The sequence below is a fragment of the Carcharhinus amblyrhynchos genome, unplaced genomic scaffold (assembly GCF_965287045.1).
Source record: "Carcharhinus amblyrhynchos unplaced genomic scaffold, sCarAmb.v2.hapA scaffold_477, whole genome shotgun sequence".
Taxonomy (NCBI): Eukaryota; Metazoa; Chordata; class Chondrichthyes; order Carcharhiniformes; family Carcharhinidae; genus Carcharhinus; species Carcharhinus amblyrhynchos.
Genome location: NW_027650217.1, coordinates 102,690 through 129,757, shown reverse-complemented (window position 1 = coordinate 129,757; position 27,068 = coordinate 102,690). Strand labels below are relative to the sequence as shown.

At 52.3% G+C, this 27,068-nt stretch overlaps 1 protein-coding gene across 2 annotated transcripts in view; it reads right to left on the bottom strand.

Annotated features, from left to right (window-relative positions):
* Positions 1 to 1,375: 1,375 nt before the first annotated feature.
* Positions 1,376 to 27,068, bottom strand: part of LOC145339461 (synapsin-2-like) — a 111,558-nt gene continuing 85,865 nt past the window's right edge. Inside the window, exons 8-13 of one of the 2 annotated variants that reach the window (XM_080183930.1) lie at positions 24,725 to 24,799; positions 21,027 to 21,129; positions 12,961 to 13,110; positions 10,773 to 10,866; positions 8,974 to 9,772; positions 1,376 to 7,390 (exon numbers count right to left, since the gene is read on the bottom strand). In XM_080183930.1, the coding sequence (XP_080040056.1) occupies positions 7,255 to 7,390; positions 8,974 to 9,772; positions 10,773 to 10,866; positions 12,961 to 13,110; positions 21,027 to 21,129; positions 24,725 to 24,799 (1,357 nt within the window). In that variant the 3' untranslated portion in view covers positions 1,376 to 7,254. The remainder of the gene's footprint in view (positions 7,391 to 8,973; positions 9,773 to 10,772; positions 10,867 to 12,960; positions 13,111 to 21,026; positions 21,130 to 24,724; positions 24,800 to 27,068) is intronic. The other variant, XM_080183931.1, reaches the window with a different exon arrangement.

The following is a 27,068-nucleotide window of genomic DNA, read 5'->3' as shown; positions in this document are numbered from 1 at the left end:
GGGGGAGTGAGGGGGGGGTTGTCCCCCACAGGGACAGGGGTGTAGTCCCCCCCCACCCTCGCGGGGACGGGGGTGTGCGCCCCCCCCCCCCCCCCCCACGGGGACAGGGTGTGGTGCCCCCAGCCTCCTCGTGATGTGCAGCACCCCCCCCCCACCCCGGGGACAGGGGTGTGGTCCCTCCCACTTCAAGGAGAGGACCCCATTTTGCCTGTTTGCGCTACGCTAGGGCCAACCAGTGTCAGTGCTCTGCTGTGGAGTGTCAATTCTCTCTTTTTCTCTCTCTGTCTTTATGGCACAAGCACGTAAAGATTTATGGAGATACCGGGATGTTCAAACATCACAGGTCCCATCTCCCCCTGCCTCCGGGAATAGTGCAAGGCCCCCACGTGCAGTTAGCACCTTGCAGTTGCCAGAAAGGTGACTGATTCAGACCCCAGGCGCTTTGGGTCTCCACACAACGTTGTACTTTAAACCCACTTACCCTTCAAACACTCCCGAAGAGTCCACATGGCAGTGCAGCTACTGACAGACTGGAATCTAATCGTAGGGTTTATAGAGAAATTTACAGGGCATGACAGGAATCTAATCGAGGGGTTCGAGGTGGTTTATATATAGAATAACAGATACCCGGGAGTGAGTTACAGACTGGAATCTAATCGAGGGGTTCGGGGTGGTTTATATACAGAATAACACATACCCGGGAGTGAGTTACTGACTGGAATCTAATCGAGGGGTTCGGGGTGGTTTATATATAGAATAACAGATACCCGGGAGTGAGTTACAGACTGGAATCTAATCGAGGGGTTCGGGGTGGTTTATATATAGAATAACAGATACCCGGGAGTGAGTTACAGACTGGAATCTAATCGAGGGGTTCGGGGTGGTTTATATATAGAATAACAGATACCCGGGAGTGAGTTACAGACTGGAATCTAATCGAGGGGTTCAGGGTGGTTTATATATAGAATAACACATACCCGGGAGTGAGTTACAGACTGGAATCTAATCGAGGGGTTCAGGGTGGTTTATATATAGAATAACAGATACCCGGGAGTGAGTTACAGACTGGAATCTAATCGAGGGGTTCGGGATGGTTTATATATAGAATAACAGATACCCGGGAGTGAGTTACAGACTGGAATCTAATCGAGGGGTTCAGGGTGGTTTATATATAGAATAACACATACCCGGGAGTGAGTTACAGACTGGAATCTAATCGAGGGGTTCGGGGTGGTTTATATATAGAATAACAGATACCCGGGAGTGAGTTACAGACTGGAATCTAATCAAGGGGTTTGGGAGAGGGGGGCAAGTGGTATATCTGGAATAACACACAGTTAGTGAATTATACAGGACCCAATGCCTTACGCAGTGAAGTATTTAATAGAATTGAACAGTGCTCCATATAAGATATCTATTACTGTGTTAGACTGCTTCATATACAAACACAAGATTATTTCATCTAACATTAAGTAACCGTATTCCATACATGAGTAATACGTGACTATAAGAAAGGATGATGGGGGCCAGTGGGGGCGTGGGGTGGGGAGGCCTATAATAATAATCCATTTTAATTTTTGTACAACATTTGCACCCCCCACCCAATGCCCCTCCCTCAGCCCCTTCCCTTTTAAGACGTGCAAATTTTTAAAGTTCTCACGGTCACCACTGCAGCATTTGTTCGTGAACGCAACTGATTCCCAGGACGGTGGGGGCCTGGCGTTGATGGGTGAGAGGGGATGTGTTGGTCAGTGTGCAAATCCCACCCGTGTCTACCAGTGTTCAATCCCCCTGGGATACAGGCAGACAACACCCTATCAACCAGGTTCCCCAAGCCTCGTGTGGAGATCTTCCCATTGTTAACTGTGGTAATCGGTTTGCCTGTCTTCTCCATGGGCTGTTTCAGGAACGGATGGGGCGGGAGGGGGGCTTTGTAGAATTTTTGTGCCTCCCCCCGTCCCTCTGATGCCCCGTGGGTCGAAGCTCCTTTCTTTCTTTGTCTGTGGCAAGGGGTAGTAAGGGGAGACATGTCCTTTCACAGTTCAGGGGAGGACGTTCAGATGTGTGAGCGGAAAGTCACTTTCCTTCCTTTCCACCTTCCCCTTCCCCGTCCACCCATCTCCAACCCATATTCCTTCCCTCCAAACAGTCGAGACTGCGCCCGGTAATCCGCCAGGGAGCTGGCAATGCAGGCATCCTGTTCGAGTCAAGGCTGGCATCTGTAGATGGCTCCCACCTTCTCCTCCTCCTCCACTGGGCTACTGGACGCCTTTACCTTAGCCGCTGTCACAGCAACGGGACGTACACCCCACCAGGGGGAACAGCGTTCAGCGTTTTCCGTCCGGGCATCAGTGCGAGAGCGTCCACGATACAGTTGTCGCGAGGATATTACAGAATTGCATACAGTCCACAGGTAGGCATACACTTCCAGGAATAATATTTACAATTAGGAGGTTGGGGCTGGAATGTCCATGTCTCTCAGTGTTACAATGTACAGCGAGTAAACGGACATGCACCGGGGGAAGTAGAGTTTTAGTCTCTTCCCCACAAAGGGGAATATGCACTGAGAAAGGGGATCAGCCATGATTGTAATGCTTGGTGGAGCAGGTTAGCAGGACCAAGTGGTCTACTCCTGTCCCAATTCTCTATGATCCAGGGAGGATTCAATGGTTAATGGACAGTTCGGTTGGATTAGATTAGCCTGGCTTGGGCAGAGCGGGGTCGGGTGGGTGGTGTTGGGTGGGGCTGGGCAGTGTGTGGGGCTTGGACAGGGCTGGGCGGTGTGTGGGGCAGAGTCATGCAGGATTGGGGTGGTGTTGGACAGGGCTGGGTGGTGTTGGGCGGGGCAGGGTCGTGCGGGATTGTGGTGGTGTTGGGCAGGGAGGGGCTTGGACAAGGCCGGGTGGTGCTGGGCGGGGTCAGGTTGGCCTAGGCTGTGTTGAGTGAGGCTGGGCTGCCCTTGAGCTTTTGACTGGGTGACTCAGTTTTTTGTAGGGGTTTTGAGTTGGATTAGGGAAGGTAGAGGTGCTTCAGCGGGTGTTTGCCTGCAGCATTGTGTGGGTTCAGGGTTAATGGGTCTGTGCAATGTTCAGGCTGTACTGACCATGCAAGGATGGACTGGCAGCTCAGACAGAGTTCCTGTTGGCAACCTGGACAGATTAATTTCCAGCTACTTCCTCTTTTCCTTCTCAAGACCATTTCTCGGTGGAGGGGCTTTCACAGTTGCGGGTTAGGGATGGGGCGGAGCGGGGGGGGTGCTTCTTTACAAGTGTTCAGAAACATCAAGTAAAACTGTCAGTTTCACAGCACAGAAAGAGGCCATTCGGCCCACTGTGTCTGCACTGGCCATCAAGAACTATCCTAATCCCATTTTCCAGCACTTGGTCCATAGCTTGCAGAGTCTCCAAGTGTTTATCTAAATGTTTCTTTAGTGTTGTGAGGGCTCCTCATCATCCATCCTTTCAGGCATTGAGTTCCAGATTCCCATCACCCTCAGGATGAAAAAGTTTTTCTTCAAATCCCCTCTAAATCTCCTGCCCCCGATCTTAAATCAATCTCCCTGGTTACTGACCCCTCTACTAGGGGAAAAGTTCCTTCCTATCCACCCTATGTGTGTGCCTTATAATTTTATACACTTCGATCAGGTTCCCCCCTTCTCTGCTCTGAGGAAAACAACTCCAGCCTCGGATACAGTGAAAACACTCCAGCCCAGACACCATCCCAAGGAATCTTCTCTGCACCCCTCCCAGTGCAATCACATCCTATAGTGCGGCGATGAGAACTGCACACAGTGCCTCTAGCTGTGGCCTCACCAGCATTTTATACACCTCCATAATAACCTCCCTGCTCTTCTATACCTGTAATAAAGGCAAGTATCCCATGTGCTTTTTTAACCACCTTTTCTATCTGTCCTTCTGCCTTCAGGGATCTTTTGGATAAACACCTCAATGTCCCTCTGGCCCTCAGTCATTAAGACAAGGCAGGAATTTCACTTGCTAATGTCAGTGAGAGGAATATTCGGGGAATGTGCACGTTTAAGCCCAAGCTTACACTCATTGGAGGGCACAATCAGAATGATCTTAATGGGGGGAACAGGGTTCAAGGGGCTGAATGGCCTCACTCCTAGCTCCTGTTACAATCTTACAGCTAACATTCCAGTGCATTCAAAGCAAGTTACCAGGGAAGGGTTAGATGACCAGCCATGATCATAATGAATGACAGAGCAGCCTTGAAGGGCTGAATGGCCTCCTATTTTCCATGTTTCTAAGATGTGGAAATGAACTCTGTGCTCATGAGGTTAAGGTGTAGGTTCCCAGAGAGAGGTTAGGGTGCAAGTTCCCAGAGAGAGGAAGGGGGGGCTTTAGCTGAAGGCTACAGTGAGGTCAGTGGTGACCCTGGCGATGGGTACAATGGGGCGGTGGGGCAATGGGTGCAAGAGAGGAATGCCAGGAGAGGGAAGGGGTCTGGCAGACAGGGTTGGGAAGGCAGGTCAGGATGAGTGAGCGGGGACAGGAATATAACGGGATGGTTGGCGGAAGGATGGGGACGATGGAGCGGGGAGGATCAGTGATCCAGGCATAGTGAATGGTTCTGACTGAATGGCCATTCCAGCCCCAATAACAGTGCCAGTTTTCAGAAGAACATTTGGCTAAGATTGCACATAAACAGGGGCACTTACCACAAGGGTTCAAAGGGACACTTAAACTACAATATAAGGCAGTGTGCATAGAATTACAACATCTAAAATACACAAAGAGGTACAGACCTCAGTTATAGATACACACGGTACCACTGACGGAATACTATGAGGAGATGGGTCCCAGAGCCTGGTGAGGAAGGCTTGATTTTGGGCGACTGGGGAAGGGTTAACTTACCCGGAGTGGGGGGTGGTCAGCTTGAGCGAGGTGACTCCAAATTGAAACGGGTCTGCAGTACGGGTGAGTACCATGAAGAGGCAGACTGGAGGAGGGAGCTTGAGCCGCTCGCTGTCCAGCATTGAGGCCTGTCCCCTGGTCTCAATCCCCTGGAACCAAGAGGGAGCTGCTGAGGCCCAGGGTCAAAACCAAACCTCTGACCCAATTGTGTCCTCTTTGTGCTGTGGGGTGTCTATGTGGGCACCCACTCCATCGGTGGCCATCTTGGGATGCCCGCTCGATCGCGGGCTGAGCTCCCTGGCAATGACTTGTGCTCAGCTCAGCTAGGCTAGGGATGCCTTGGGCGGGAGTGTGTCCCGACAGACAGCGAAGCTGCCCTGAAAAAATGTCCCTCACAATGGGCGGGGGGGTGTGAGTGACCCCAGGAAAGGGACAGGTCGGTTGCCATTGATGAACTGAGGGGCTGAATGGCCTCCTCCCTGTTTCTATCCCCTCCCCCAGCTCCACGGGATTCACCTCTCAGCAGCCTCTGGGACTCCCGGATATATAGTGGACACCATTTACAATCACAGTGATATTCTTCAATCACGCTGAGTGTTTTACAATACAGAACCAACAGCGATGATAGGTTACACAAGTGTATTTACATTGCACAAGATATGTGTTTTGAGGGCAGTGTAAGTGATGGCGGGGGGAAGGATGGGGGGACTGAAAAATAATCTCCTTTGGTCTATGGTCACCGCTCCCCCGGCCCCCCCTCCAGAAGCATTGGCAGAGCAACAAGTGTGGACTTCGGCCTCGGCCTCCAGGCCCAGGCCTTCAGGCTGAGGCCTCTGGGCCCTGGCCTCCTTCACTTTGTCTTTATTTCCATGGAGGAACTCTTAACTTGAATTCTAACTTGCACTCTTTATTAATTCACAGGAATGTGGATGTCACTGTTTAGCCCAGCATTTACCCCCATTACTAATTGCCCCTTGAGAAGGTGGTGGGCGAGCCGCCATCTTGAACCCACTGCAGTCCTGTGTGGTGTAGGTACACCCACAGCGCTGTTAGGGAGGGAGTCCCAGGATTTTGACCCAGTGAAGGAACGGCCAATATATTTCCAAGTCGGGATGGTGTGTGTGAGTGAGGGGAATGGGTGGGGGGCGCGGTGGTCATGCTATAACCACCAGGAAGACATCAACCAAAGTTGGCAACCATTAACCAGTCTCCAGGGCCTCCATCCCAGCGGTGACCAGTACTGGTTTCCGGGGCAACCAGGCCTCCTGCAGCCCAGGATGGAGGCCTGACCACTGGCAAGAGGGTTGCTAACCGCAGAGGTAGGGGGTGACAGAGAATTGGTAAAAGAACCCGACATCTTTTTGATGTGATCCGGAAGGCGCTGCCCAAGAGGACAGATTCACCCTCAAAAGGAGGGGAGGGCAGAATCGCAGCTGTCTGGAGAGGGGTCAGCACAGTTCCAATGGAGCGAATGGCCCCTCTCCCGTGTGCTACGGGACAGTGGGTGAGAAATAATGTCAATGGTCGCAGGGGCTGGCTTCAGGCTCGGAATGTGGCCCCCCACTCCACCCCCGGACCCCCAACACTCACCATCGGATAACCAATGCAACCATACAGAGGAGGATCTCAGGAAGGGGGGAGCGAGGGCAGAGGGTCTCTAACTGGGACTGCACCCCCGCCCCCAACCCCCTGGCCTGTCACCCTCAGTACTGAGAAGTTAACGGGTGCGTGTGGGAGAGGCTCTGCTGTGACCGGTTGCGGAGGGTGGGGCGGGGACAGTATTTGTACCTGGTCGGAGATTATTTTTCTGTGAGATTGATCTATCGATAATGAGGAGGTGGGGCAGGGTTGAACAAGGCTACATGCAGTTCGTCTCTCCCTCCCGGACACTATCGCGTGAGTAAAGTCCGTCTGTGATCCACAGAAAAGCCCCCCGGGGGCCTCGGTGCACCCGACTGCTGCTGGGACAGCTGGCTGCAAGTGAGAATGGGAGAGAGGGACAGAGAGAGGGTGGGGAAGTATCAGGGGGAAAGGAGAGAGAGGGAGGGAGAGAGTCCACAAGATACAGGGAGTGGGATGGAGGGAGGGAGAGAGAGAGTCTGAGAAAGGCAGGTTACAGGAGATGGAATGATGGAAGTGGAGGGACAGAGGGACTGGGAGGGAGAGATTGAGTGGAAGAGGGGCAGAGAGAGAGAGAGATAGACGGAAGGATAGAGTGGGCTGTAGAGAGAGAACTGGGGAGTGAGGATCGGGGGAGAGGGACTGAGACGTTGAGGGAGAGATAGTGGCATGTCAGAGCAGAGAGAGGGAGGCGCTGTCAGGAAGGGGGAGAGAGAGAGAGAAAAGGAAAGGATGGATAGAGAGATAGAGAGGGGCTCCCTCAATCAGAGAAGAGACTAGCGAAGGATTTCCTCAGGTTGCGAATAGTTTCGGCCTTTACCTCATCATGACTGAGACTTGTACGAGACAGCAGAGTTTCTGGAATGTTGAAGGTATTTGTCAGAGACTGTGATTTGCTGGAGAGTAATGTGAGAAGATTACTATTAAGCACATGAGACACGCTCACACTCTCTCGTTCAGACCACACCAGAGCTCAGGACAATATATCCCAGGATGGGCCTGTCCCGATCGAATGGGCATCGGAGAGCCTCACTCCCTGCCCAGTCTCCCGGCCCGGGCAAGGTGAGCACCAATCTCACTGCAATAATATGGCATCTCTCCCACTCCCTCCCGCAAACCCCCTCCCACATGGTCCTTCATCCTCTCTCACCCTCCCTCCCACTCCCTTCCTACCTCCCACACCCTCCCTCCCAAGCCTTCTCAGCCCCACTCCCTCCCTCTCACATTTACCCACCCATACTCTACCTCCCAAACTCTCTGTCCCTCCCTCACTCCCACCTCCACCCAGCAGTCCTGGCCAATCAGGTGACATTCTCGCCTCAAAGTCACAATGTCCTGTGTTCGAGTCCCCAAGCCACCCGAGGGGGCACCGTGCCGAGGGAGGGTCGGTGCCGAGGGGGCGCCGCGGGAGGGTCGGTGCCGAGGGGGCGCCGCGGGAGGGTCGGTGCCGAGGGGGCGCCGCGGGAGGGTTGTCACAAACACAAACCCTCTAGAGACATCAGGTGTGGTAGGCAACAGACTCCTTAACCCCTAAAAAGGCACAGAACTTTGTCTGTAGATTTTTGGGGGAGGTGGTCTGACGGCTGGATGGGATATATCTCGACAGAATGGGGATTGTACTCCGTGAACAGCCCTGCAGCCCCCGGGTCAGTGTGCCTTGGTGGGGTGGGGGTGGGGGGGACATCGCAGGTCTCTTCAAGCTACCTGGGGTTTAGGCTGAGCAACCAGGCCCAAGGCTTCTCGAATTTAACAGCCAGTATCAAGAGCTGCCCAGACTGTGAGGCCTCCCCTCAGGCAAGAATTAATGGAGAAAACTGCAGGAGAACTGAACTGGGCCCAAGTAGGATGCTCTGGGTGGAGAGGCTCTGCTGTGACCGGTTGCGGAGGGTGGGGCGGGGGCAGTATTTGTACCTGGTCGGAGATTATTTTTCTGTGAGATTGATCTATCGATAATGAGGAGGTGGGGCAGGGTTGAACAAGGCTACATGCAGTTCGTCTCTCCCTCCCGGACACTATCGCGTGAGTAAAGTCTGTCTGTGATCCACAGAAAAGCCCCCCGGGGGCCTCGGTGCACCCGACTGCTGCTGGGACACTCTGGACTGAGCTAGGCCGCCCTAGACCGTTCTGCGCTGAGTGAGGGCCCACTAAGGTTGCTCTGGGCTGAGCTAAGGACACTCTGGACTGAACTCAGCTTCACCCACCTGTACTAGGCCTAGCTGCACCAAACTACATCAACCTGATTCTGCTGAACTGGGCCTAACTAAATTTCACTAGCCTAAGCCCAACCAGGCCCAGGCAGGCTTCAAGAGCCTGAACCAGTCCAAACTCAGCCCATTAGGCCTCTTAATCCTGAACCAGGCCAATCTAGGCAGAACGAGGCTGAAGTAGCCTTACTTCGGTTCACCTAAATGATTCTGAACTGTGTAGGTTCAACTGGACCACACAAGGCCAAAGCCCTAACTGCTGAAACAATACTTACTTCATTTGAGGATGAGGGGGGGGCACATCTTGCTGTGGTGCCTTCTGAAGCGATGGGGGCTTCTGCTGGATGGAAGGCCTGCCCTGCTGCTGGCCTGGACCCATCGGGCCTTGCCCTTGTTGGCCTTGGACGACAGGCCTGGGCTGCTGAGTGGTGGGGGGCACCTGCCTGGATGGCTGCTGTTGCCCGGGCCCCCTCTGCTGGGGTGGCGCTGCTTGCGGTTGACGTTGAGGTTGCTGGCCTCCCGGGCCTCCTTGCCGCTGTGGCCCTCCTTGTCCAGGCTGCCGGGGATGCTGGGCCTGTTGGCCTCCGGGGCCCGTCTGGCGGTGAGGCTGGCCGGGGGTTGGGCCTGGAGGTTTTGCCTGCTGCTGTGGCCCAGAGGAGGCCTGCCGTTGTTGTTGTGGCTGCTGCTGTGCCCCGGGTCCCGGTTGGCGCTGGTGCTGGGGGGAGTGCTGGCCGACCAGGCCCGCTGGTTGCCGGGCCATCTGGGGTGAACCCTGCCCACCGCTGGCATGCCTCTGTTGCTGCGGTGACGGCTGGTTGGGTGTCCGGGCCTGCTGTGGAGGCCCCTGGCGTTGCTGCTGCTGCTGTTGCTGGGCAGGTTGACCCACGGGGCTCAGTTGGCGCTGAATGGGTGGAGGAGCCTGGGCCGTGGGGCTTATCGCTCTCTGCTGGTGGCTGGAGGGACTGCCGGACTGTGGACTCAGGCCTTGGATCTGCTGGCCTTGTGGAGGAGGCCTCTGATGTGAGGGAGGGCCTTGGCGATGAGGCTGATGTCCGGGAGGCTGTTGAGGACCCCCTGTAATAGAAAAAAAAAGAGTTAATCTAGTTATTATTAAATCAGAAACAGGAGGAGGCCATTCAGCCCCTCGAGATGTTGCACATTAACAGCCATGACCCCAGAACTGAAAATAGTTGCTCCCGTCTGCGCAAATAGTCTCGCAGTGACCCCAGCCCCAGAACTAAGCAGTTAGTCCCATCTGTCCAATTAGTCTCTGAGTGACCTGGGCCTAGAACTGAACACATTCATTCTCGTCTGTGCAATTAGTCTCTCACTGACTCCCAGGAACTGAACACAGTGCCTGCAATGGGGGAGTCTCGGCAATGCTATTTACACAGTAACTCTCCCATCCCTTTATCATTCCAGCCCATCCACGCGGGATTCCTATTCTCAGGAGCGACCTCTTCACCCGAAGGGTAATGGAAATCTGGTCAGTCCCAGGATAGGGAATTAAGGGTTATGGGGAGAAAGCGGGAAAGTGGAACTGATCCACTTCAGATCAGCCATGATCTTATTGAATGGCGGGGCAGGCTCGAAGGGCTAGATGGCCTACTCCTGCTCCTATTTCTTATGTTCTTATGATAGTTCCAGAGCAGATTCCAGTATTAGATCGGGAAATGACAGAATGTCTCCCCACCGGCCTGCTGGACCCTACGGTACGTAATCACTGCGGTTTGAATTCTACAGATGAGAATCAAACTGGGGGTGGGGTGGTGTTCAGGGTGAGAATCCTCATGGTTCACTCCATTGGATAGGAAATGGTTTAGTCCACTGGGGTAGAAAATGATCTGCTAAGGCTAGCTGTCCCCACCACGTGCACCCTGGGGGAGGGAGGTGGTCCGATCCACTTGTAGCAATACCCCCCCACACCAACCCGCGAGGCAGTGAGTGGTTCAGTCTGCAGGACCACCCCCAACCCCCCCCACCCCCCCACCACCTTTCGCTGAATAGCAGAAATACCAAGGTCCGGAGGCTAGGGTGCGACACAGCCATCAGAGCATGGGGGTGCTGTGGTTACCTTGTGGAGGAGGGCGTTGCTGGGGGAGGGGTCCTTGCTGCAGCCCTGAGCTCTGCCGCGAGGGAGCCTGCGTTGACATCGGGTGAGGGGACATCTGCGGCAAGGTGGGGTGGGGGTTGGGGGATAAGACACACAGGAAAATACATTGTTAGCTTGGCATCCAACAGCAGAATAAACCTCCTCTCTCTCTCTCTCCCAATCACAATTAGCTATTAATTATCCATCCCAAGGAATTCTCCTGGAGTCCCCAACTCTTAAACCTGTTATGATCACAGCCAGTGTTACAACTGAGCACTCCCGACCCCACAGAGAAATCCGTCTCACCGATTATAAACTTCATCTATGTTGTGTCGGAGGAGCTACTGACCCCAAAAGCTTAGAACCCCAGTAACATCTTTAAGAATATTAAAAGGACTTATTAAGAAGATGTGGTAAGAAACCTCAGCACAAAATGAAAGCTGCCCAGTTAAAAAAACATCAAATATAAAAATCCTTCATGTTCTAATTTATGCCTTGAGTGGATCAGTAAAAATTTAATAAATCTCTCCCTGGTTACTCAGGGAACTCCAGTAAGATGCACCTGTCTCCTGTTGTCCCTGAGCTCCCTTTTGAAATTCAATAGCTGTAAAACCAAATTTCCAACTTATCCCTGATGCAAATTTCAGATCCAAACTTTTCATTTATGACTCAAACCCTCCATAACCTTCCAGGGGCGGCATGGTGGGCACAGTGGTCAGCACTGCTGCCTCACAGCACCAGGGACTCGGGTTCAATTCCTGGCTTCGGTCACTGTCTATGCAGAGTCTGCACATCCTCCCTGTGTCTGTGTGGGTTTCCTCTGGGTGCTCTGGTTTCCTTCCACACTGCAAAGATGTCTGGGTTACGTGGATTGGCCATGCTAACTTACTCCTTAGTGTCAGGGGCATTAGCTGGGGTAAATGCATGCGTTTGTGGGGATAGGGTGGGATTGTGGTCAGTGCAGACTCAGTGGGCTGAATGGCCTCCTTCTGCACTGTAGGGATTCTATGATTACAAATGCATCAACCTAACGTTTTTATCACTTAGCCTTCACAGAGTCTCTCTAGTGACTGTCTCCCTGTTTAATTATCCCTGGATACACACACGATTTTCGGATCATCCCAGTTTCCTCGTGGAACTGCTGTAAGATGCAAATGCTTCTTGTCACCTCTGAACTCCCTTTTGAAATTCAAAAGCCGAAAAACCGGCTTTCCCATTTATCTCCTGATGCAAATTTCTGATTCAACTATTCACCTGTGACTCAAACCCTCCATCACCTCTCGTGACAAGTTTGTCAGCCCAACCCATTTATCTTTTAACCCTCACAGCCCTCTCGAATGACCTTTATTTAACCCTGGATGCCCACACAACTTTCTTCACCCACGCAGAATACCAGCATAATCCCAAAAAGTTGGGGTCTTTTTCAAACAAAATACATCTCTCACCACACACAAGAAAGTTTCCTGAGCTCAAGAGGGGATTTCACTGTAATACATCCATACAGAAACACTGTCGCTGTAATGGGCAAGAAGAGGGATGAAGGCATCATTAAAAAGGGGAACGGAGAGATGTGGGGGTTTGGGTGATCTTTTGTAAGCAGTATTAGAATTCTAAAGCCAGTGAGTAACTTTACAACCCAAGTCAGGCCTCAGCTACAAGTACAGCCTTCAATTCTAGAGCTGAGCTCCAGCACGTGAGGAGGGATTTTGAGTAGGGGTGAGGGTAGAGGGAGATCCACCCAGGAAGGTCCCTCGGGATGAGGGGACGAGAGTTGACGTAGAGGGAGAGAGAGAGAGACTGGGATCGGTCCAAAGACGTGCAGGTTCGGTTGACTGGCAAGGCTAAATCGCCCTTCAGTTTCAGGGGGACGAAGAGGGTAAATACGTGGGGTTACGGGGATAGGGCCTGGGTGGGGATTGTGGTCAGTGCAGACTGAAAGTGTGGAAGGAGGCCATTCGGCCCAATCAGGATTCTATGATTCTCCTTGAGAGCAGAGAGGGTGAAGGGGGAAGATTAAATCGAGGCCATCATCATCGCGAGTGAGGAGACAGAGACTCACATGGGCAGGAGGGTCGGGGAATTGGAGATACACCAGATAGGGGATATGGAGGGGGACAGAGTGAGGGGAGATTAATTGTAAGCTTCCATGTTGCGAGTGTCCAGTTTTTACCTGAGGCTGCTGGGCTGTGGGGGGTCTGACTGGAGATGGAATGGGAGTCCTGGGCAGAACCTTACTCATCTTAGCCACCACGAGATCAGCAATCAGCTGTTTATCTTCCTCCTGATGTTCCCCAATCAGCGGCATGGCACAGTCCATTACCTGGGGAGAGAACAGTGTCAACATGAGAGACTGAAAAATGTCACAAAAATAACAGGTGCCACCCGTGCCCAGAAAACCGTTTCACTCACCCTCTCGCCTCCGGATCAGGGAGCCGTGGGTTCAAAGACCCACTTGGACACCCCAACCCTGTCACCCAATCTGAAAACACACCCACACGTCAGTGCTGAGGGAGCGCCGCACTGCGGGAGGGTCAGTGCTGAGGGAGCGCCGCACTGTGGGAGGGTCAGTACTGAGGGAGCGCCGCACTGTGGGAGGGTCAGTGCTGAGGGAGCGCCGCACTGTGGGAGGGTCAGTACTGAGGGAGCGCCACACTGTGATAGGATCAGTGCTGAGGGAGCGCCGCACTGTGGGAGGGTCAGTGCTGAGGGAGCGCCGCACTGCGGGAGGGTCGGCGCTGAGGGAGCACCACACTGCGGGGGGGTCGGCGCTGAGGGAGCACCGCACTGCGGGAGGGTCAGCACCTCCCCTCAATCCAATGATGTAGGTTATCTGTGTGTCAGTTCCCTGAATCACTGGCAGAGGGAGTTAGCTGGTCTGCAATGTGAATGAGTGCATGCTGAGATACGTGACTGGGATTTTTGCCTTTCCCATGTTTGGTTTAGTCCAGGATCCTCTCTGCAATACAGGAATGTTGATGTGACGGCACTGTGTAGACCCTGGGGGAAGCTGATTAACTCCAGCGGGAACACAGACTCAGAGTTTCCATCCTCCACAGTGACTGGAGAATGGTTACACAGCTCAGAACCACCTCGATATGAACACAGTGCTGGGTCAACAGAGTGTGGCTCACAGAGTGAGGGATCCCCACAGCTCACAGTGACAGTGTGCTGCCATTGAAAAACAGCTACATAACCAGATCATTGATCCCATTCGTAATGCAGAAAGAGGCCATTTGGCCCATCGAGTCTGCACTGACCACAATCTCACCCAGGCCCTACCCCCATATCCCTACACATTTTCCTGCTAATCCCTCTAACCTAAGCATCTCAGGACACTAAGGGGCAAGTTTAGCACACCAATCAACCTAACCAGCACATCTTTGGACTGTGGGAGGAAACCCAGGCGGACACAAGCAGAATGTGCAAACTCCACACAGACAGTGACCCAAGCCGGGACTCGAACCCAGGACCCTGGTGTCATGAGGCAGCAGTGCTAACCACTGTGCTACCGTGCTGCCCATTCACTTTCAATGGTCTACACAGAGCAGCTCAATCAGCACACCACGAATGACCCGCCTTCTCCCCGTCTCCCTCGATCCCCGCCTTCTCCCCGTCTCCCTTGATCCCCGCCTTCTCCCCGTCTACCTCGATCCCCGCCTTCTCCCCGTCTCCCTCGATCCCCGCCTTACCCCTCCTGTATCCCACTGACCCTCCCACAGTGCGGCGCTCCCTCGGCACTGACCCTCCCACAGTGCGGCCCTCCCTCGGCACTGACCCTCCCACAGTGCGGCGCTCCCTCGGCACTGACCCTCCCACAGTGCGGCGCTCCCTCAGCACTGACCCTCCCACAGTGCGGCGCTCCCTCAGCACTGACCCTCCCACAGTGCGGCGCTCCCTCAGCACTGACCCTCCCACAGTGCGGCGCTCCCTCGGCACTGACCCTCCCACAGTGCGGCGCTCCCTCGGCACTGACCCTCCCACAGTGCGGCCCTCCCTCAGCACTGACCCTCCGACAGTGCGGCGCTCCCTCGGCACTGACCCTCCCACAGTGCAGCACTCCCTCGGCACTGACCCTCCGACATTTTCAGCCAAGGCTGAGGTCTCGGGAGTCTGGACTCAGACACACGACACCCTGAGTGAGAAGGAAACGTGAGCCCCCACCCAGGGCGGCGTGGGCTCACATTGGGAATTTAAATGGTCTTGTCTCCTATGTACTGGTGACAGCACATTGGATATGGGCAATTTATTCAAAAGGATTTTTATTCTCTCAAATGGCACTTGGCAAGAAGCCCAGATGTCCTCAAATGGCCCTGTGTCCAGGTGAGCGCTGCAACAATAGCTAATTCAAGAACACGGGATCAATTGTCCACACCTCCCCCTCTCAGCAAAACACGGACAGCAATCCCTCCCACACTGAGATATAGAGACTCCAACGTGGCAGTCCCTGTATCACAGCCAGAGGGCTCCACCTGCACCCCTGCTCGCTTCCATTCAGATTAATGTTGATTGAAAGTTAAGCACTTCCCACTTAATTCTGCGCAACATACAGCGTGGAGAAACCCGTTACAGTGAGGGGTGTGGGGTATATCAGAGTGTTACAGTGAGGGGTGTGGGATATATCAGAGTGTTACAGTGAGGGGTGTGGGGTATATCAGAGTGTTACAGTGAGGGGTGTGGGATATATCAGAGTGTTACAGTGAGGGGTGTGGGATATATCAGAGTGTTACAGTGAGGGGTGTGGGATATATCAGAGTGTTACAGTGAGGGGTGTGGGATATATCAGAGTGTTACAGTGAGGGGTGTGGGATATATCAGAGTGTTACAGTGAGGGGTGTGGGATATATCAGAGTGTTACAGTGAGGGGTGTGGGATATATCAGAGTGTTACAGTGAGGGGTGTGGGATATATCAGAGTGTTACAGTGAGGGGTGTGGGGTATATCAGAGTGTTACAGTGAGGGGTGTGGGGTATATCAGAGTGTTACAGTGAGGGGTGTGGGATATATCAGAGTGTTACAGTGAGGGGTGTGGGATATATCAGAGTGTTACAGTGAGGGGTGTGGGATATATCAGAGTGTTACAGTGAGGGGTGTGGGATATATCAGAGTGTTACAGTGAGGGGTGTGGGATATATCAGAGTGTTACAGTGAGGGGTGTGGGATATATCAGAGTGTTACAGTGAGGGGTGTGGGATATATCAGAGTGTTACAGTGAGGGGTGTGGGATATATCAGAGTGTTACAGTGAGGGGTGTGGGGTATATCAGAGTGTTACAGTGAGGGGTGTGGGATATATCAGAGTGTTACAGTGAGGGGAGTGGGGTATATCAGAGTGTTACAGTGAGGGGTGTGGGGTATATCAGAGTGTTACAGTGAGGGGAGTGGGGTATATCAGAGTGTTACAGTGAGGGGTGTGGGATATATCAGAGTGTTACAGTGAGGGGAGTGGGGTATATCAGAGTGTTACAGTGAGGGGTGTGGGGTATATCAGAGTGTTACAGTGAGGGGTGTGGGATATATCAGAGTGTTACAGTGAGGGGTGTGGGATATTTCAGAGTGTTACAGTGAGGGGTGTGGGATATATCAGAGTGTTACAGTGAGGGGTGTGGGGTATATCAGAGTGTTACAGTGAGGGGTGTGGGATATATCAGAGTGTTACAGTGAGGGGAGTGGGGTATATCAGAGTGTTACAGTGAGGGGTGTGGGATATATCAGAGTGTTACAGTGAGGGGTGTGGGATATATCAGAGTGTTACAGTTCAGGGTGTGGGATATATCAGAGTGTTACAGTGAGGGGTGTGGGATATATCAGAGTGTTACAGTGAGGGGAGTGGGGTATATCAGAGTGTTACAGTGAGGGGAGTGGGGTATATCAGAGTGTTACAGTGAGGGGAGTGGGGTATATCAGAGTGTTACAGTGAGGGGTGTGGGATATATCAGAGTGTTACAGTGAGGGGTGTGGGATATATCAGAGTGTTACAGTGAGGGGTGTGGGGTATATCAGAGTGTTACAGTGAGGGGTGTGGGATATATCAGAGTGTTACAGTGAGGGGAGTGGGGTATATCAGAGTGTTACAGTGAGGGGTGTGGGATATATCAGAGTGTTACAGTGAGGGGTGTGGGGTATATCAGAGTGTTACAGTGAGGGGTGTGGGATATATCAGAGTGTTACAGTGAGGGGAGTGGGGTATATCAGAGTGTTACAGTGAGGGGTGTGGGATATATCAGAGTGTTACAGTGAGGGGTGTGGGGTATATCAGAGTGTTACAGTGAGGGGTGTGGGATATATCAGAGTGTTACAGTGAGGGGAGTGGGGTATATCAGAGTGTTACAGTGAGGGGTGTGGGATATATCAGAGTGTTACAGTGAGGGGTGTGGGATATATCAGAGTGTTACAGTTCAGGGTGTGGGATATATCAGAGTGTTACAGTGAGGGGAGTGGGGTATATCAGAGTGTTACAGTGAGGGGTGTGGGATATATCAGAGTGTTACAGTGAGGGGTGTGGGATATATCAGAGTGTTACAGTTCAGGGTGTGGGATATATCAGAGTGTTACAGTGAGGGGTGTGGGATATATCAGAGTGTTACAGTGAGGGGAGTGGGGTATATCAGAGTGTTACAGTGAGGGGTGTGGGATATATCAGAGTGTTACAGTGAGAGGTGTGGGATATATCAGAGTGTTACAGTGAGGGGAGTGGGGTATATCAGAGTGTTACAGTGAGGGGTGTGGGATATATCAGAGTGTTACAGTGAGAGGTGTGGGATATATCAGTGTCACAGTGAGGGGTGTGGACTATATCAGAGAGTTACAGTTCAGGGTGTGGGATATATCACAGTCTGTATACTACTCTCTGTCTCCTCTCTCTACCACTCCATCTCGCTTTCCCTCCATCTCACTCCTCCCTCTTGCTCTCTCTCTCTTTCCCGATCATTTCTGAACACATTCCATTGCTCCTTTCACAAACCCGGCTCTCACTGTGTGAGAAAACAGTGAGCTAATAGTGTTCAGACACAGCAGTGAGCCAGACACTGCGTTTAAATACCCTCAATACTTCCGTCCAATTCTGCCACCTCTTAATAACTGCCTGTGCCTCGGGCAGACAAAACAATCGCACTTTCATTCTCCTGGCACCAACTTCAAGGATTTGATAAACAATGAAAGGGAACCTTGTATTCAGACTGTCCTCTGTGGCGTGCAGGGTTACACACTCAGAGATGACTCAGAAGTTCACTGGTTCAAACCCCAGTCCAGAGACGCCAGGCACAATATTCCCCACCCTTCACTGCGATGCTGAGGGAGCGCTGCACTGATGGAGGGTCAGTGCTGAGGGAGCGCTGCACTGATGGAGGGTCAGTGCTGAGGGAGCGCCGCACTGATGGAGGGTCAGTGCTGAGGGAGCGCCGCACCGTGGGAGGCTCAGTGCCGAGGGAGCGCCGCACCGTGGGAGGCTCAGTGCCGAGGGAGCGCCGCACCGTGGGAGGCTCAGTGCCGAGGGAGGGCCGCACCGTGGGAGGCTCAGTGCCGAGGGAGCGCCGCACCGTGGGAGGCTCAGTGCCGAGGGAGCGCCGCACCGTGGGAGGCTCAGTGCCGAGGGAGCGCCGCACCGTGGGAGGCTCAGTGCCGAGGGAGCGCCGCACCGTGGGAGGCTCAGTGCCGAGGGAGCGCCGCACCGTGGGAGGCTCAGTGCCGAGGGAGCGCCGCACCGTGGGAGGGTCAGTGCTGAGCGAGTCTCCCCATCAGGAACTGATACCTAAGGGGACTGACCCTCAAACAGCTATCCTCACCCACAGGAGATTGGAAATCAGCAACTGTCTCTATCTCTCTCTCCCCAAAAATCAGTCAAGGCTGGAAGTGCCAGGGAATGGGAATGAAATGGAAATTCCTACATGGAGAGTAATAAATTCTTGTTGGGAAAAGGAGATTAAGGGTTATGGAAATGAGGTGGGTCAAATGAGTTCAGATACAGATTAGCCACAACTTCAACAGGCAATCGCAAGGAGTTGACTTTTACGCGCTGTTAAATCTTTTCCTTTGACAGGCCAGCCATTGCTCGGATACAGCCTGGAACCACTAGGCCGCAAATACAACTAGGTCCATCGTAACGGCAAAATTGTCCGCAACACCGATTTTACAGAGCGACTGTCACAGAAAGCAGATGGTCTCCCCTTGATGCCATGGCTTGCCTCTATCCTATCCCTTCACTGGCCCACGTGTATACAAGTCATATAGAGCCTACGCCCACAGGCCTAAAGCCCTGAGACCCTTAAGTCTGAGATAAATCAGGTGACCCATCGGGAATATTTTTGTTCAGCAACAGAAAAAGCCAAGCAGGTCAAAAGGTTGCAGACTGTGACGCGAGAACGCCATCCCAAACTGGACAATATCTTCATTTCTCTAGCGCCTTTGCCGGCGCAAAACATCCCTGTGGCCCTTCACAGCAGTGTCAATCTGACCCCGAGCCCCATTGGGAGATACCAGGGACAGGCGACCAAAAGCTCAGTCACGGAGGGCGGCTTTGAAGGAGCGTCTCAAAGCAGGAGGGAGAGAGAGAGAGAAAGACAGAGGGGTGGAGGGGTTTAGAGAGGGAATTCCACAGCTTAGGGCCCCCCAGGCAGCTGAAGGAACGGCTGCCAATGGTGGGGGGAAGGGAACGGGGGGATGCTCTAGAGGCCAGAATTAAGGAGTGCAGAGATCTCGGAGGGTTGGAGGAGGTTGCAGGTGTAGAAAGGGTTGTAAGACAGAAGAGCTGAACGGCCTCCTGTTCCTGAGTAAGGGGCTGAATGGCCTCCTCCTGTTCCTGTGTAACAGGCTTGAGAGAGAGGGGCTGAATGGCCTCCTGTTCCTGTGTAACAGGCTCGAGAGGGGCTAAATGGCCTCCTGTTCCTGTGTAACAGGCTGGAGAGGGGCTGAATGGCCTCCTCCTGTTCCTGTGTAACAGGCTGGAGAGGGGCTTAATGGCCTCCTCCTGTTCCTGTGTAACAGGCTGGAGAGGGGCTGAATGGCCTTCTCCTGTTCCTGTGTAACAGGCTGGAGAGGGGCTGAATGGCCTTCTCCTGTTCCTGTGTAACAGGCTGGAGAGGGGCTGAATGGCCTTCTCCTGTTCCTGTGTAACAGGCTGGAGAGGGGCTGAATGGGCCTGTTTCTGTTCACATTCCTAAAAGGGAATGCTAATGTGGTGTTGGATAAAACAGCCATCAGTGTCTCACTCTGGAACGTCGAGGTTAGCCATGAGCCTGGAATATTTCAGAGGGATATTCCTTTTCACAAAGGGAGTTAGTGTTGGAGATCTGGGAATCACACATCCTCCCACTCCATCCGCCCAATGATCTTTCACAACAAGCCAGGGTGTGAGGGGAGGGATGTGGTGACTGAGTGACTCTGTGTCAGCATCTGTGGTGAGAACAGAGTTCGCACACAGCTCTCCAAAGGTGAATTCAAATAACATTCACCCCACACAAGCACCAGGCAATGTCCATCTCCAACAAGAGAGGATCTAACCATCTCCCCTTGACATTCAATGGCATTCCCATCGCTGAATCCACTCCCCCCCACTATCAACATCCTGGGGGTTACCACTGAGCAGAAACTGAACTGGACCCAGCCATATAAATACTGTGGCTCCCAGAGCAGGTCAGAGGCTGGGAATCCTGCGGAGAGTAACTCACCTCCTGACTCCCCCCCGCAAAGCCTGTCCACCATTTACAAGGCACAAGTCAGGAGTGTGATGGAATACTCTCCCACTCGCCTGGATGAGTGCCTCCCTCAGCACTGACCCTCCCACAGTGCGGCGCTCCCTCAGCACTGACCCTCCCACAGTGCGGCGCTCCCTCAGCACTGACCCCTCCCGCAGTGCGGCGCTCCCTCAGCACTGACCCTCCCACAGTGCGGCGCTCCCTCAGCACTGACCCTCCCACAGTGTGGCGCTCCCTCAGCGCTGACCCTCCCACAGTGCGGTACTCCCTCAGCACTGACCCTCCCGCAGTGCGGAGCTCCCTCAGCACTGACCCCCCGCCGCAGTGCGGAGCTCCCTCAGCACTGACCCCCCGCCGCAGTGCGGAGCTCGCTTGTGGCTGAGGAGTGGGGGGTTTAATTGAGGGTTATTCTGTTTGGGTTGGAGGTGATTTATGGCAGAGAGGTGGGTGTTTGATCTCTGTCTGGTTTGTGGGTTATCGGAAGCTAATAATTTGTGCGAATGTGATTAGATTAGCGGCTCCAGATGAGCGTTTGTTTGACATCTCACCTCGATGATGTTATCTCGGCCATCCTTCCCGTGAATGACTTCAACGGCACAGATCTCAATCCCGCCAAACATCTCGGAACATTCGTCTGCCCACAGCTTGTACCTGGCAAGAGGGAGAGGAGACTCAGATCGCCAGCAACTTCCCACCTTCAAACAGACAATCCCTGTGCTGCTATTACAGGCTCTGTGCCACTATTACAAGCCCTGTGCTGCTACTACAGGCTCTGTGCCACTATTACAAGCCCTGTGCTGCTATTACAGGCTCTGTGCCACTATTACAAACTGTGCCGTTATTATGAGCCCTGTGCCACTATTACAGGCCCTATGCCACTACTGCAGACTCTATGCCACCATTATAAGACCTGTGCTACTATTACAGGCCTGGTGTTACTATTACAAACCCTGCACTATTATTACAAACGATGTGCCACTATTGCAAGCCCTGTACTGCTATTATAGCTGTGCGAACTCTTACAAACTGTATGCCACTATTAGAACATAAGAACATAAGAAATAGGAGCAGGAGTAGGCCATCTAGCCCTTCGAGCCTGCCCCGCCATTCAATAAGATCATGGCTGATCTGTTGTTGCTCAGTTCCACATTCCTGCCCTCTCCCCATAACCCTTAATCCCCTTGCCTATCAAAAACCCATCAACCTGCGTCTTAAAAATATTTAGCGAGGTAGCCTCCACCACTTCAACGGGCAGAGAATTCCAGAGATTCACCACTCTTTGAGTGAAGAAGTTCCTCCTCAACTCTGTTCTAAACCGCCCCCCCTTTATCTTGAGGCTGTGCCCTCTAGTCCTACTGTCCTTTCTGAGCGGGAAGAGTCTCTCCACCTCCATCCTATCCATCCCATTCATCATCTTATACGTCTCAATGAGATCTCCCCTCATTCTTCTAAACTCTAACGAGTACAAGCCTAATCTATTCAGCCTCTCCTCATAGCTCAACCCCCTCAACTCCGGCATCAGCCTAGTAAACCTCCTCTGCACTCCCTCCAAGGCCAAAATATCCTTGCCCAAGTACGGCGCCCAAAACTGCACACAGTACTCCAGCTGCGGCCTCACCAATGCCCTACACAGCCGCAACAAGACCTCCCTAGTTTTATATTCAATCCCCCTCGCTATGAAGGCCAGCATCCCATTCGCCTTCCTGACCACCTGCTGCACCTGCAGGCTGGGTTTTTGCGACTCATGCACAAGGACCCCGAGGTCCCTCTGCACCGTCACCTGCTGCAGTTTTTCTCCACGTAAGTAATAGTCCTTCCTACCATTATTCCTACCAAAGTGGACCACCTCACACTTGCCAACATTAAATTCCATTTGCCATTTCCTGGCCCATTCGCCCAGCCTATCTAGATCCTTCTGTAGACTCTCCCCACCCTCCGCACAATTTGCCTTTCCACCAATTTTGGTGTCATCAGCAAATTTCGACACCCTACACTCGGTTCCCTCCTCCAGATCATCTATATAAATGGTAAAAAGCTGAGGCCCCAGCACCGATCCCTGGGGCACTCCACTAGTCACCAACCGCCAATCCGAATAGCACCCACTGATCCCCACTCTCTGCCTCCTATTTGACAGCCAATCCTCTATCCACGCTAACACCCTACCCCCAACTCCATGCCCCCTGACCTTCTGCAATAACCTCCTGTGAGGTACCTTGTCAAACGCCTTCTGAAAATCAAGAAAGACCACATCCACCGGCTCTCCTCTATCCACCGCCCTAGACACATCCTCATAGAACTCCAGTAAATTTGTCAGACACGACTTCCCCTTAACGAAACCGTGCTGCGTCTGCTCTATCAAGCAATTCCCTTCAAGATGCCTCGCTATTTCCTCCTTGATGACGGATTCTAACATTTTACCTACAACAGACATTAAACTAACAGGCCTATAATTCCCCGCCTTTTGCCTGGCACCCTTCTTAAACAACGGCGTAACATTAGCCGTTTTCCAATCTTCCGGCACTTCCCCGGAATCCAGCGACGTCTGGAAAATAACCACCAAGGCATCCACTATCACCTCCGTCATTTTTTTCAGGATCCTCGGATGCATTCCATCCGGTCCTGGGGACTTGTCCACAATCAGCCCCTCCAGTCTGTCGAGCACCACCTCTCTAGTAACAGTAATGTCATCGAGACCCTCCAGTCCTACCACCTTTCCATCTCTAACATCCGGCAAATTATTCACTATTACAAGCCCTGTGCCACTATTGCAGGCCCAATGCCACTCCTGCAGACCGTGTTGCACTATTATAAGCCCTGTTACTATTACAGGCCCAGTATTACTATTACAAGCCCTGTGCTACTGTTACAAACCATGTGGCACTATTACAAGCCCTTTGCTCTATTACAGGCCCTATGCAAACTATTACAAAATGTGTGCCACTATTACAAGCCCTGCACCACTATTACAGATCCTATTCCACTATTGCAGACCCTGTGCCACTATTATAAGTCCTGTGCTACTATTACAAGCACTGTACCACTATTACAAACCATGTGGCACTATTACAAGCCCAGTGCCACTATTACGCATCTTGTGCACTTCTATACAAGGTTCGGACTCTTATTGTAAGGCCTTTACTCCTATCTCAGGCCTCAATCCCGATCTCTTGGCCTGTACTCAAGAGCCTGGAAGGCTCCAATTGTGAAGGATAAACCAGTGATCAAACCCCAATAAGAATCAGTATTACTGGCATTACCAGTGAGGCATACAAGGTTTGTTCAGTTAGGTTTCTCTGGTAGTTTTCATTTCCAAGTTTCACTGTTTTATGTCCCTTTATCTCAAGGGCCGTACTCCTATATCAGGGCCTGTAAGTTGTCTCAGGGCCCACGTTCCTGTCTCGGGCCTTGTGGTCCTGTCTCAGGCCTGTGCTGCAGTTTGGGTGCCTGGGCTCGTAACTCAGGCTCTCTATCCTGCTTCATATACTGTGGCTTCAGCAACTTGGCTCGTAACACAGGGCCCGGACTACTATTGGACCCTGTTTCCTGTTTCAGGCCCTGTTTCCTGCCTTAGATTCCTGTTCCCGAGGCCTTCTTCTCTATCTCAGGGCTTGTACTCTAATCTTGTACTCTAGCACTCTCCTTCCATCTCAGGCCCTGTAGTCTGATCTCCAGGTCCTTTTAGGCCTTGTTCTCTGATCTCATGCCTGTCCTCCTATATCAGGGTCCGTACCCCTATTCCAGGAACTTTACCCCATTCCCAGGGCCTGTTCTGCTATCTCAGGACCTAGCATCCTATCCAAAGCCTGGTTCTACTATCTCAGGGCCTAGCGTCCTATCCAAAGTCTGGTTCTGCTATTTCAGGGCCTGGGGGGGGTGGGGGATGTGGGCTAAGGTTCTTCCATTTGGGCCTAAACTCCTGTAGCCCGGGTTGGTCTCCATATCCCAAGACCATTTGCTCCTACCTGAGGCCTATGGTCCACCAGACCTGTGCTCTGTGTACTCGCAAGCTCAGTGCTCTCATATACGACTGCCTCCCTCCATCACCTAACAATGCCCCCCGCCACCACCCCCCCCCCACCCCACCCTCCTTCAGTTTCCCCACTCCTCCCCTGTAGTGCTTGGAAACCCCTACTGGCCCTCAAAGGGGGCTCTTATCTGACCGCCATTGGTCAATAGTTTGAAACCAGAGCCCCGCCCCCCCCCCCCCCCCACACCCCACTTCCCCGCACAGCCAGCGGTGACTCACCTGTCCGTCATGGCCACCTGTTCCAACATGGCGGATCCGGTGTTGGCTTTCCAGTTCCCTGAAATTGACGTCCGCCTGGCCAACAGGAGCACAAGAAACCATTAGGGTCACCCAATCGGGAATACAGTCCCCACCTCTGACCTCTGAACTCCCCAAGGGTCAAAACCATGTCGACAGAGAGGTGGCCCCTCATGGAGCGACATTTCAGAGTTGTGTGGTGGGGGGGGGTGCGATTAGGAGTCAATTATACTACTGTGTTTGTAGTGAGGGCAGGGGTCTGGAGTCACATGTAGTCCAGACCACGATAAGGACAGCAGAGTTCCCTTTTCCCCTAAAGGGGGCGTCAGTGAACCAGGTGAATGACAATTTGCTGGTTTGCCGGTCGCGGTTATTGAGGGGAGTTTTATATCTCCTCGATTATTTAATTAATCAAATGTTCAATGCCTCCCCAAGTGGCAGTGATGAGATACAAACTCCTGTGCTGATAATACTACAATGACTAGACAGATGGATATATCTTTGTATTTTTTTGTGTGTGTTTAAGGGGAATGTATAAAAATTCAGTTTCATGCTGCAGGTAGTCAGTATGTTTGGAAGGAATGAAATTCGAATACTGGGGGAGCAGGATCATTTCTCATTTTAACCTTGTAAGTGGTTATGTTAATGGACTTTTGTTTATTTAAGTTTCCCTGGGATTTCTGATGAAGGTGATTGACACGATTGTCATGTGATGATGTGATCATGTGATAGACGGCATGGTGCACAGTGTTTGGGTGACACACTGGAGCCTCAGAGTTCCAGGGACCCGGGTTCAATTCCAGCCTTGGGTCACTGTCTGCGCGGAGTTTGCACATTCTCCCTGTGTCTGCGTGGGTTTCCTTCAGGTGCTCTGGTTTCCTCCCGCAAATGTATGGGTTAGGTGAAATGGCGCTGGAAAATGTGTGGGATTACAGCAAAATGGTAGGGGAGAGAATCTGGGTAAGGTACTCTGTCAGAGATCCGGTACAGCCACGATGTGGAAAAAGCCACAAAGATAAGTGGAAAAGCAAATTGCGCGGAGGGTGTGGAAAGTCTGCAGAGGGATCTGGATAGGCTGAGAGAGTGGGCGAGGACCTGGCAGATGGAGTACAATGTGAGCAAGTGTGAGGTTATCCACTTTGGCAGGAATAATAGTAGGAGGGATTATTATTTAAAGGGCGAAAAGCTGCAGCATGCTACGGTGCAGAGGGACCTGGGGGTCCTTGTCCATGAGTCGCAAAAACCCAGCCTGCAGGTGCAGCAGGTGATCAAGAAGGCGAATGGGATGCTGGCCTTTATAGCGAGGGGGATAGAATATAAAAGCAGGGAGGTCTTGCTGCAACTGTACAGGGCACTGGTGAGGCCGCAGCTGGAGTACTGTGTGCCGTTTTGGTCGCCGTACTGGCACAAGGATATTTTGGCCTTGGAGGGAGTGCAGGGGAGGTTCACTAGGCTGATACCGGAGATGAGGGGGTTAGACTACGAAGAGAGACTAAATAGACTGGGTCTGTACTCGTTGGAGTTTAGAAGGATGAGGGGGGATCTTATAGAGACGTATAAGATAATGAAAGGGATGGATAGGGTAGAGGTAGAGAGATTCTTCCTGCTTAGAAAGGATAGCAGGACGAGAGGGCACAGCCTCAAGATAAGGGGTGGCAGTTTAGATCAGAGTTGAGGAGGAACTTCTTCACTCAAAGGGTGGTGAATCTCTGGAATTCTCTGCCCGTTGAAGTGGTGGAGGCTACCTCGCTAAATATATTTAAGACACGGGTAGATAGGTTTTTGGTAGACAAGGGAATTAAGGGTTATGGGGAGAAAGTGGGAAAGTGGAACTGATCCACTTCAGATCAGCCATGATCTTATTGAATGGCAGGGCAGGCTCGAAGGGCTAGATGGCCTACTCCTGCTCCTATTTCTTATGTTCTTTATGTTTATGTTATGATGGGCTGGGTGACCTGTTCTGCACTGTAGGGATTCTACAATGTGGTTTATGTGCAGTCCTGGGTCTGTAGCAGAGAGAAACTCTTTTACGGAAAACAGTTTAGTTTGCAGCTAAGGTCTGGTTGAGGTTGGAAGAAATTTGCAAGTTTGTGGAACTCTCTTGAAAGCTTAAAGATTGTCTACGCTCATTACAGCAAGTATATTTACAGTTGCCAACTGGATTTAAAGTGACCTTTCAGCCTGTAGAGGAATGAGTGATAAGTTAGAAATTAAAATTGTCTCCTTTTCATTTCCAAATACTGTTTAACTATTAGTGGTTAAGCTCCTTCATTTGTTAGAGCTATATTTAAACTGTTATTAAATAAAGTTTGTTTTACCATAAAAT